This window comes from Ictidomys tridecemlineatus, chromosome 4 (assembly GCF_052094955.1).
Source record: "Ictidomys tridecemlineatus isolate mIctTri1 chromosome 4, mIctTri1.hap1, whole genome shotgun sequence".
NCBI classification, from domain to species: domain Eukaryota; kingdom Metazoa; phylum Chordata; class Mammalia; order Rodentia; family Sciuridae; genus Ictidomys; species Ictidomys tridecemlineatus.
The window spans coordinates 41905789-41918476 of NC_135480.1; the positions used below are offsets into that span (position 1 = coordinate 41905789).

General features: G+C 39.1%; 1 protein-coding gene across 3 annotated transcripts in view; it reads right to left on the bottom strand.

Annotated features, from left to right (window-relative positions):
- The window catches only part of Nell1 (neural EGFL like 1), an 802510-nt gene that overhangs the window by 664404 nt on the left and 125418 nt on the right, over positions 1 to 12688 (bottom strand). For all 3 annotated transcript variants that reach the window (XM_078046343.1, XM_005335960.5, XM_005335959.5), the window contains exon 4: positions 2297 to 2467. In XM_078046343.1, the coding sequence (XP_077902469.1) occupies positions 2297 to 2467 (171 nt within the window). The remainder of the gene's footprint in view (positions 1 to 2296; positions 2468 to 12688) is intronic.

A 12688-nucleotide genomic window follows, 5' to 3' on the forward strand; every position in this document is an offset into this window, starting at 1 on the left:
GGATCTCCCAAGACCTCACATAAAGAGCATGTTATGTCATACGCCAAAGAGTAAAAATATCAAGAAAATGAATACATAGAATCTCCTCTATCCATTCCACAAATACTGGCTGATCCTAAAGCTAAAGCGCCCCCATCCTTTTCCCACTCTTCTTGAAGAGAGGCTGTGGAAGCCATGAAGTATGGACAATGGAAAAAAGGTTAGAGGCAAGGTCAAAGAGGTAAATATGCAAAATAAAAAACAACCACCACTAAAAGGCATATAGTACACCAAAGGTCTAAGCACCTTACATGGAATATTTAACACTCCCATTTATAAATATGTGCAGTCATATGACCCATAACAACAAGGGATATAAATGAACTAGGTGATGGTGTCATCATATGAACATCATATATGCACTTACACAGACTAAGAAGGCTATGATGTCACTAAGTGATGTATCTAATGAGACCACCATCTTATATGTTGCCTGTTATTAACCAAAACATCATGATGTAGAGCATAATTAGTATTCATATATAGGTATTCATATTTCATTCCTGTTTCAAATGAAATCGCTAATATGTAAGTAAATTCACCTGCCCAAAGTCACAGAGTTAACAAGTGGCTGAGGATGGCAGAAAATAATACTTCGTAGGGACCAAAGAATTTATGGAGGCAAGAAACTCTAGCTTAGCAGGGACAGATCCTCTCTCTCCTTTTTTTTTTTTTTCTGTTCTTGAAAGAGAACAATGTCAAGACACAATAAAACTTTTGGAGGAAAGAAGCAAAATAATGTATAGCAAGAAAACAGCAATGTCTCCAGGAATTTTGGGTTGGATATTACTAAAGTAGGAATTTGAGGCCTTTTCCTGGCCTGATATTTAGGAGGACAAGCAGTGTCCTTCCTCTGCAATCCTACTTGGGTAGTATGTGGATGGCAAGTCACCGGGAACAAGAGTGCTATCTACCAGGCCACTTCTAGAGAACTGAAAGAGCCAATGAGTTCTGAAAGGTAGAAATGGAGAGCGCAGTTAAAGGTTGGCTTCCTCCAGGCTGCCCAGCTCAAATCTGCAGGGTGAAAAGGAGCCAATGGTTTCTATAGAAACTGTCCAGACACAATACTATAACTAGTCAAAGCCACAGTACTTCAGAAGTCTAGAAAGTACCTTAAATAGAGCACATCAAAATGGAGCAAGACACACTTCGATTTCTCAGAGCCTGACACTGGACTAAGCCTGACACTAGATTGCTGCCCTTCCAAGTCTTCTAAAGCAGACTTCAGAAGGAGTGTCAAGCACATTAAAAAAAAATCCACTCATCAGATATATAGTCTGTCACTGACTGACCTTGGAATACCCTTCCTCTTGATGGGTTCTGGGAGGGAGGCTGTACCCAGCACTTCTTTACCCTAGGCCCCAGGGAGCAAGCCCTGGGGCTGAACAGTCATTTTAACTTTAATGGCATCATTAATGAGAACCAACAATGCATGCTTGGAATGCAAAAAAAAAAAAATTCTCTGTAATTGGACTGGATCACTTTCCATAAGGATTTTCAGTGTTTTCTGAAAAGATCAAGATTTTTCCCTTAACCACCATTATCTAGCTGTCTAGCCACAAGTGATTGAACAGAAACCAGTGGTCTCCATTCTTCAGCTGTCAGTAAACCTACCTTCAGTGCCAAATAGAACAGCATGTCTGTGTCACAACAACTTTCTATAGAACCCCCGCCCCCAGATCTCACAAATAGTCCTGCCACCCTCCGAAAAGCTGGAAGGTGCATTCCCCTGCAGAGAATGGATGACACTGATTCCAAAAGATTCAAAGAACAGCCATTTTAAGAAGGTCCCATTTGGAAAAGATATTTAAGCAAAGCTGCACCTGATGAAGTAAAATAGAATTAGCCGCTTCACTAGCAAAGGCTTCTCAGATTCATTCTGAGGTAGACTGGCTTCTTTGCTCCCAAGTGGAACGAACTCAACAACAATATATCACAGTTAACTGTGATCACAGTTCCATGGAATTTCAGCCAGTGCCGAGAGCACACCGGGGTGCACTTAATATTCCCCAATCTGTAATCAACCTTTTGTACATTTGTTCCTAATCACAGGATACAGTTTCATCTTAATGAACTGTTTTCTTATCGTATTACACTTGGTCATTTCAAGCACACCTAACGGCCCATTTGGTAGGTTAAATTACAATTAAGGTCCCTTGGTTTTTGTTTCCTGGCAAGTCTTGGAGGGATTTGATTTTTTTTTCCCCTTTCCACTGCTTGATTTCAAGGGCAAAATCACTGACAATCAAAGACATACCTATTGCAGTCCACGTGGAGCAGGAGGTGAGAGGCACTCACTGACAGTGCGACCTTGTGCCACTGCCCGTCCGCCATTCGGTATGGAAGTGCCTCTGTCCTGGGCTTCCCCTTATGTATGTAGTGATATCGAATCTCATCCCTCAGGCCACTGCTCTCCAGTTCAAAATAGCTGTGTAAAGAAACAAAATTTTGTTTTATTTCTGGTTCTGAATATCACAGCTATCGCCAATCCCCACCCTTTATTACGAGGTTCCTCAAAATCTAAAATTAGCTAAACACAACACAAAAACCATGACTTGAAATCAATTATACTGTAAGAGACCCAATTCACCTATTGTCTGACAGCCCTTGTGGTGACACCTGGAGCCTCTGAAAAGGAGATCAATTGAGCCACTGTGAGGTAAGAAGCCACAAGCTAATTAGCAAAGCATGGGGCTGTGTCTCTCATATAAATACAAAATCCTTCTTCTATTGTCTAAAACAGGCCATTTGGGTCAAAAGAAAGTATTGATGTTTATTTTTAGAACTCCCATTTTAACTTTTTCAAGAACTAATGAGAAATAAAAGGCTTGTTGGACATCAGGGATTCAAATAAATTGCAAGAATACAGAAATTAGTAAAGTTTTTTCCCCCCCTTAAACCAAAGGCTATATCTGGACAATTCCTAGAAGATGAGTAGGGGAGAAAAGGCTGAAACTACTCACATATCAATCAGCATTTCAAATTATCCCAGAATGAAACATGCATTTGAATTTTTCTTTCCTAAGGTTATCATGTTTTCCAGATCCATGAGACGTCCCTAGTGCCACCACTGGAGACTGCAGCAAGTAACTTTGGGAACACTCCTCCCATACCCACCAGTGCTGGCACTTTCATGGGGAGCAGAGGATTTTATCTTCCATGCTTCTCTTCTGAAATGTGTCATTGACATGAGACCTGAACTCACTGACAGGCATCATACTAGCAGGTCACCCACAAAACCACATAAAACTGATTTTAAAGATTTAAAAACGGAAATTCAAGGATTAAATAACAAGCCCAAGACAGGATTTAAACTCATTCAAATTTAACTGTGCCCTTTCTAAGCACTTTTCTGCCATCCTAGAGGCAGGCACCAGAGATGCCCTCAAGCAGGGGCAAGATTACCTCAACCAGCACTAACCTCCAGCAACACATTCATGTGACAATCGTAAAGCTGCTCACTGAGATGGTGACCAGTTTAATCCTGAGATTTAGAAGGACCTGCTGTGTCTCTTCTAATCCACTGAGTTGGCCTGACCTCACCAGCTAGACTGTTAATCAAAAATACAAAATGCATCTTCCATGAGGACCAAAATGAATATATCATGAAACTCAACCTCTATTATGCATGATTCCCAAATCTCATGTCAGAGAACAAATGCATATTTCTTGCTTATCTTTCACAGGAGATATTCCCAAGAGAAGTTCAAGGGAAGCGGAGAATCAATGCTAGCTCTGACCTCTCTTATTTGAAACACAACAAAAAAGTCAGGCCTGAACTGAAGAAGCTCCTTATATGAGAGCAGCCAGCTCCTGGGGCCAGGTACATACTTATTAACAATAATTAATAAAATACATATTTTATAAGACCAAAAAGGAAGAAATTCCTTAACATTTATTCTAAAGACACTCTCCAATTTCTTTTAAGCAACTAAAACATTAGAAGAGTCAAACAATGCCAGAACTTAAAAGTCAAGGCCTTAGAGACTATCTAGTCATGCACTAATTCATTCAATATGTCTTCCTGAACACATAGTGAAGAAACGAAAAAGCATTTAAAATACAGATCCCTATCTCACTTGTTTTCAGACTAGTGAAGAAAGAAAAATGAATAAAATGTCCCTCCTTAACCAAAAAAAAAAAAAAACACCAAACAAGTAGAAAGTATCCTAAGAGAAGCAAAGTCAAGAGAAGCTACTGCTCATTGAGTGACCACTATGTGCCAGGAATATGTGAAATGCTTTCATAGACATTATCCCATTTCATTTCTTTAATGCAGATATTATTATTCCTATTTTACAGATGAGCTCACATATGATCAGAGATACTAGGTGCTTTGCCAAGACCATGTAGCTCCAGTATAGAAAAGAACTGGGATTTTATATTTGAGACCTTACCAAGATTCATACCCTTGTCTTGACCCAAATGTGACTCCTAAGGGAAGAAACATGACCAAAAGGACTTCAATCAATGACAACGAGAAATGTTCGGAGATCGGCTGATAAAATCATTAAGGAGGAAGGTAAATACATTTAACCAGATTTAATCATTATTCCTGGGGTTTTGGCCTCATTGAGCAAGTGCTTAATGTATTATAAAAACATCATTTAAAGATCACTTTATAAAGCACTGGAGTAAGTGATTACCTTGTGGTAATCACAAATATATAGCTATGAGAAAAAAATCTGCCCTAATATTATGCTAGCAAATACTTCTGTCTTAGGCTAATATTTCTGACAGCATCATGTATATATTCAAAAGGTGATATTATCTCAAACAACTTGGAAGAACTTCAATATGATGTGTTTTTAAAAATAATATGTTAGATAACTACTGAAATGGCACCAGGGATTAAAAAAAAAAAAAATACTGGATGGCTAAGTGACATCCAGATAAAATTGCTTCATGAAGTGAATAAGGCAATTTTTCCAGGCAGTAACCCTCTGCTAATAGAGATGTGAGGCTTAGTCCTGATAGCAACTTGGAAGAGATGGTCACTGGCCTGATGGGATTTGGCTATCGCCTGCGGGAAGACCCATAATACGTAGCAGAGCTTGTTACCCAAAGTGAAATCAGAGCAGTAGCAGCAGCAACAGCATCACCCCTGCAAATTCAGATTATTGGGCTCCACCTAAGCTCTATGAAATCAGAATCTGCATTTCAAAAAGATCCCAGATGATTCATGTGCACATTAAAGTTTAGGAAGCACTGTAGTGGAGTACACCAGGTGCTGCTATACTTCCTGGCCAGCTGGTCACGGTGAGGGCAGCAGAAGTTTGATGCTACAAGCCAGAGACTAGGAGCCATGTGGTGCTGGCAGGAAAAGGAAAGGTACTGGAAGTGATCACAAGCAAGTGTCTAGAGAACAACGTAGCTCTAACAGTTCTACTCTTTAGACTCAAGTGTTGTGGGGTCTTCCTGAGAGTCTGCAGAGGGAGTGGACGCGGCAGCTCTATGGATGATGAAAACATCAGCCAGGTTTTATGAGCAGCACTTCTCCCCTTAGCCTTGGACCTCAGCCACGTGTGCTGTTCCAATGAACTGCTCTGGCTCCCAGGAAAATCTGCTCGTCTTGCAAATATTTGAAAACAGCAATGATATCCCTATTTATTTTTTTCAAGCCTGTTTCCCATGTAGACTAGAAACCCCTCCTGGATAAGGATCCTACCCGATTCCTCTTTCTAGATAACTTCCCCATGTTGGTCAATACACTCTAGGCCTGGTCAAATAAATCAATTTTGCACTTAAATACAGCATCCAGGGATAAAGGCACTGGTGCAGATGTGGTCCAAAGCAAAGTACAGTGACATTATCACCTGCTTTGCTCTGGGCTATGTGCGACCATAAATGCCTCCTAATGTTCACACTAACTTTCTCATCAACTAACGCCCCAAGTCCTTTTCGCACAAATGCTATGAACGCAAATCTTCACCTCCTGTTTCCAAGGCTGAGATTTTCTTTTTAAACCAAAGCCTTTGCTTCAGTGCTAGGCAGACCATACTCCAAAATCTGAATAATTCCCCAAAGCCACTCTTGGATACAATCTTTATGACCTGGAACTGAAGTTAAATTTCATGGGATGATCTGAATTCCATGTTATATTTGGAAGTCAAGTTTGCAACAAAAATTCCAAATAATATGGTACATCAAGCAAGCCATTTTTATTAAAATGCTTATCATTTTTCCTCCAAATTAATGCCTGTATATCCCATTTTAAGATTTCTCTCTCACACACTGTTAGGGTAGACAAACTCAAGATGTTAAAGTGGTTGCTGGGTGAATGTGTTGTTTTTGTGTATAAGGATTAAAAATTATAAAAGTTAATTTTAGATGATAACCAGCACTAATTCATTAGCAAAGGTCAGAAGTTTCTTAGAACAGTCTTCCTTTCCTAGGTATTTCATGAGGACATATATTATTTTTCTAGAAAAAGACATCATATCCCAGAGAGCCCAGAGTTAGTGCTGTATCTACTACATTCCAACTGTGTCCTCTTTGTAGCCCTGAAAAAGCTATTGTTTTGTGGGAATCTGGTTGAGAGGTCAAGGCCAGGTAGACTTAGGAAATAAGGCCACACTCCTATTCATGCTTTACTTCTGTTGGGATTCCCAGGGAGAAAACCAAGCAGGACTCTAGCTACTTGCTATAAAGGGAACCAAGCACACTACAGGTGTAGAGAGAGCACCAGGGTGGACCAGTTTCCTAAATCCTGAAAAATCCCAAAGATAATGAAAAAATTAGTTTCCCAGCATTATGTTTACAATTTTATAGGACCTCAATAAAAGTTAACTCTGCTCCTAAGAATGATAATGGTATCAGTGATAACAAAAACGATATAGCGAACATTAGTGATGTAACAATAGATAATTCTTTCTGAATTCTTATCACTCCCAGGAGGACTGCCTTTAGAGCTTCATATTTCACATCAAAACCATCCCCACAACAAATCTGTCATTTGTTATTTGCTTTAACAAATGCTCTTGTTGCATTAACTATGGGCAGGGCACCATTCTACAAATGCTGATTCATTTAACCCTCAAAATAGACTTACAATTACCAACTATTATCATCCACATTTTGTGGAGGATGGAAGTCAGAGAGGTTAACTAACTTGCTCAAGACAACACAGATAGAGATAAGCAGCACTAGGATTTAAACCAGAGAAGTCTGGCCCTTGGTTCTTGGTTTACATAGCAATCCAAGTCCATACTTTAACCATCGCCTCATTTTTTTTATTTATATATGACAGCAGAATGCATTATAATGCTTATTACATATCTAGAGCACAATTTTTCATATCTCAGGTTGTATATATAGTATATTCACACCAATTCATGTCTTCATACCTGTACTTTGGATAATAATGAACATCGCATTCCACAATCATTAATTACCCCATGCCCCCTCCCCTTCTCCTCCAACCGCTTTGCCCATCACCTCATTTTACAGATAAGAAATTAAACATTTGAAGCTCATACAGCTATAGATGGCAGAAATTTGATTTAAACCCAGGTCTGATAAACAACAAAGTGGGTGCTCCCAATGCTGGCATTCCACAACTTTCTACTGTATTCAGTGGTATTCTCTTCCATATTTTTATTGGTTCATTATAGTTGTACATAATGGTGGGATTGGTTGTTACATATGCATACATGCACATAATATAACAATATAATCTGGCCAATATCACTCTACAGTATAACGCCTTATCCTCCCCTCCTCCCTCCATCTGGTCCCTTTCCTCTACTGATCTTCCTCCGATTTTCATGAGATTCCCCCTACATCTTTCTTTTCCTTTTTCCTCTTTAGCTTCCACATGAGACAAAATGTGACCCTTGACTTTCTGAGTTTGGCTGATTTCATTAACATAATTCTCTCAATTTCCATCCATTTTTTAGCAAACAATTTCATCTTCTTCATGGTTGAATAAAACTCCATAATAGTGTGCGCGAACAAACACACGACATTTTCTTTATCCATTCATCCACAGACAGACGCCTTATCTGGTTCCACACTTTGGCTATTGTGAATTGTGCTGCTATAAACATGGGTATACGTGGATCATTATAGTATGCAGACTTTAATTCAGTAAGATAAATACCTAACAGTAAGTAGTATAGCTGGGTTATATGGTAGAAAGCATTTTAAATGTATTATCTCTAATTCTGCCAACAATATTACATGATAGTTTGATTTACATTAGAGGTTTGAAAACTGAGACACAAAATGATAAAAAGTGTCTTGCCTGAAGTCACGGAATCCTAAGATTCAAATCCAGTTCTGCTTAATTCTAGGACCCGTGTTCTTTACATCACACTGTGCTCCTTCCTCTCTGGGACGGAGGTACAATCATGTCAGGATCAGACAGGGCAAGAGTTCCAGTGTACTCAGGCAGCCCCCATCCATGAACCCCTTGATGCCCTGTGCTACCAAGTCATCCTGCAGAGTCAGGTGCCAGCCCATTTCCTAAGCTCTCACCATCACCCAGGAGAAAAATGTCACCCCTGTTTCTGCTAAAGCTCTTGTCTTCTCTTTGCCCAATCCTGGGATAATAAAAAGAAAATCCAAACATACCAGGAAGGTATCTTGTGTCCTCACTTGGACTGGGGTTCTCAAGTACTGTAGGTACTTAAAAAAGAGATGGTGGAACGGTTTTTAAGTGATCAGTAATGCAAAGACCATTGGCCTGGGTGTACTGAGACTTGACATGCAACCTAAACCACTACAGACAAATTAAGGAAATTTGGGCAGATCATGTTTCTGCCTTTCTGTGCCTCAGTTTCTCCCATCTGTCCAGTGAAGTGATTGACTCCGATTCACAGAGCCTTAGGATTCCTTGGAAGGCCCTTAGCATGTAGGGCAGCGGGAAAAGACAACCTCCCTTAATCAGAGAAGCTTCACTTTCATTTGTTACATAAATTGGAATTTCCCCAAAATGATTTCACTTGAGTAAGAGATTTACTTCCAAAAATAGTTTTAAATGACTAAATTTATTTGAGTCTTTGAGGTCCAGCTCAAGTCTAAATTCCTATAATTCATGGCCTACTTTGCAAATTGATAAACCTGAAAAGAAAACGAATAATTGACCCTTAGTTTTGTTTAACCCTTGACATTTTGTCAATAAGCCTACTCCAGGCTCCTTAGCAGCTTGTAGGAGGGAGGACAGGAGATGGCAGATGTAGCAGATATAGCCAATATCCATACCCTGCCCTTCTGCCTAGCACATACTATACCATATTTCCTGTCCTCTTGGATCTAGGAGGGACCCTAGGACTAGCTGTAAGCAACAAAACATAGGCAGAGATGACATGCATCATGTCCAGGCCAAGACACTTAAGAGAAGGTGTTCTTATTGGTTGTCAGGGTCCAATGGAGGAGTCAGAGGCCTTGGTGGGTGGTGGCACCATTAGATAAAATGAGCCTGAGTCCCTAAATGATTGCATGATCTATAAATCCCATTCTTCATAAAGACTAAAACTGAGCTGGATTGTAAACAAAAATGAACTTTTACTGATAATAATAAACATACTTAGAAGTTTCTAGACTACCTTGACTCATGAGAGAGAGGTACAGGAACATGAAAACTAAAAAGAAAGGCAGAAAACTGAGAAGTAACCATGGACACAAAGCTATTGCTAGGCTATAAACAGAAAGAAAGTCAGGAGGCATGAAGACAGTCACCTCCTATATGATGGAGAACCTGCATTTCATGCCTAATACTGTGTGAGAAATTGTTTTCCAAAGACAGCCACAGCTATACCTCCCATCGTCCATGCTCTTCTACCAAGAGATCCTGACATTCCTATAATTGAAAGGTGGGCACTCTCTCCCCTCCCTAAAATCTAGGTGACTCTGTCCACAGCTGGGCAACAAGTGCATAAATGCAGTTTCTCTCTTATTTACCCAAACAGTTGTGCTTGAAGCCCTGAGTCACCCTGTAAGAAGCCCAACCATCCTGAGGCCACCATACGGTGAGGAAGCCCTGTCCACACTAAAAAGGTAACATGTGGGTGCTCTAGTTGACCATCCCATCTGGGGCCCCAGCCAATGGCCATTATAATAAGCAAGTAGCAATGTGCGTGAAAACAGCTCCAGATGGCTTACCCTGCTGTCCACGCTTCCCAGATGAAGCCACAGATATTATAGAACAGAGATGAGCCACCTCCTCTGGGCTCTGTCCAAATTTCTGACCTACAGAATCTGAGTGTAACAAGTTTTGGGTCCGTATTTTGCACATTATCAGAAATTGGAACACTCTAGCTTTAGGTATACAGATTTTGACCTTTAAAAATTGAGACTTGAAATTTATGTATGTCTTTACTAAATGCCTGGGGTCACTGGCCAGATCATCAAATCTCAAAGTGACAGCTTGTAAGTAAGCTCCCAGATTTATAACTACACAGGTCAAGTCTAAACAAATGGAAGAAAATGTGTAGTTATAAAATAGTTCATTGTTAGTTCATTGTTAGTGCATAGAAATACTACTGATTTTTGTGAGTTGATTACTGTATTCACTTATTAGTTCTAACAGGGTTTTGGTGGAGCTTGTACCACTTTTATATAAGATCATATGATCAGCAAATAGTAACAGCCCTAAAAATCCTGTCATTTCAACAGCATGGATGGAATTGGAGAATATTATGCTAGTGAAAAATTCAAGACACAGAAGGTAAATACTGCACATTCTTACCTAAATGTGTAATTAAAAAATAATTGAACTCACAGAAGTAGAAAGAATGGTGGGTACAGAAGGTAGGAGTCAAGGGACCTGAGGGAGATGATGGTATAAGGGTATAAAATAATTTCCTTTATTTTAGTTCTAGTGTAGACCATGGAGAATCAACTCAACAATAAGAATATTGTACATTTCAAAATTGCTAAGAGTAAATGTCAAAAGTTTACACCACAAAAATGTTAAGAATCTGAGGTGATAGGTATATTAATTATTCTATAACTATGTTCATCAATCATAACATCACTTCATGCCCCATAAATTTATACAATTATACATTTTCAGTTTCCAATTTAAAAAGTAAATTATTGATAGCTAAAACATAGGCCAGGTGTGGTGGTGCATGCCTATAATCTCAGCTGCTCAGAAGGCTGGTGCAGAAGGATCATAAATTTAAGATCAACCTGGGCAACTTGAACCAGGTCTCAAAAGTTTTTTTTTTAATTTAATGTAATTTATAAAAGGGCTAGAGACATAGCTCAATGGTAAAACACTGCTGGGTTCAATTTCTAGTATTAAAATATAAATAAAAATTAAAAACTAAAAAACCTTTAAAAATGGTATTCAACCCCAAAATGTAACTTAATATCGATAAACCAGCAAGATTTTCAGAAACTATTCAACAAATTTTATATACTACTCATTATCCATAATCCTTCATATATCAAGTCCTCATATCCCACCCAGCAAGACAAGGATCTGGGCACTTGTCTTTCAATCTACAGTGCTATTTGACAAAGTTAAAGAAAAGTCCTAATGGATCCGGAAAAACATCTAATACCCCCAACTCTTCATGTCTTTATTCAGGGCCATGTAGGGAATGGGAGAAAAGGGAATAATCCCTAAAAATAAAGGGGTCCCAAGCCCAGCCAATCTCTCTCTGTCCAACCCCTGCCTCTGCCTTTTTAGTCCAGGTGTTTATGGGGGTAACACACTTCATTTCCTTCCCTCCTTTCTTCTTCTATTAGAAAACAAACCATCTACTTCACAGTTCTTTATTTTAACAGAGCATTTGTAAATCACCTTATGAAGGGCTAATGGCCAGTACTGATTATGATTTCCCTTTCGGATTCCTTTCTGCCTCCATGGAAATAAACAGCCTCAGAGAGGTGTGGTGCTGCTCAAAGTGTATACCGCCTGCCTTTTCTCACAAGGAAGTGTGTGTCTGCCTTCTCCTTTCATTTCTTTAGACTTGACCTGATGTTATTTGTATTGTAAAGTTACATATTAGTTCTGTGCTCAATACTCTCAGCAAACATCTAGCAAAAGATTAATAGTGACAGCAATTACAAAACCTCTTTTATTGAAAATAAGACATTCACTGTTAAATGAAATGTAAAATAAAGCTCTATATCAATTCAAAACAGCTCTATTGCAGTCTTCAAAATCCACATGGTATCAGGCCCTGCTGTTCTGACTAAAGCAAGGGCTGGCTTCTTACTTCCCAGAAACTGAGGACCAGGAAAAAAAAGACATGGAACCTTAGGAAAGTCGAGATAAAAAAAAAAATTAAAATTGGAAGAAGAAATGAAAGCAATGATACAATTTACAGGGACAAAGATAGAAGGGATAGTTTTTTTTAAATGTTTTTATTAGTGCATTATAATTATACACAATAGCCAGGTTCACTTTCATAATTGCATACAAGAAAACTTGCTCCATTTCAGGTAGTCTGTTTTTGAATGCCAAAGCCTACAAATAAAACTAAATAAAAATATTTATTAGCAAACAAGTCCAAGGCATAGAGCCTAGAACTGCATAACTGCATCTCATCTTAAGCCTGAGGTACAGCTTTGGACCTCCAGGAACTCAAAATTAAGATGTGCATGAATATCAAGAAATAGGAATGAGGGCTGGTGATGTAGCTCAGTGATAAAGTGCTTGCCTAGCATGTAGAAGGCTCTGGGTTCAATACTT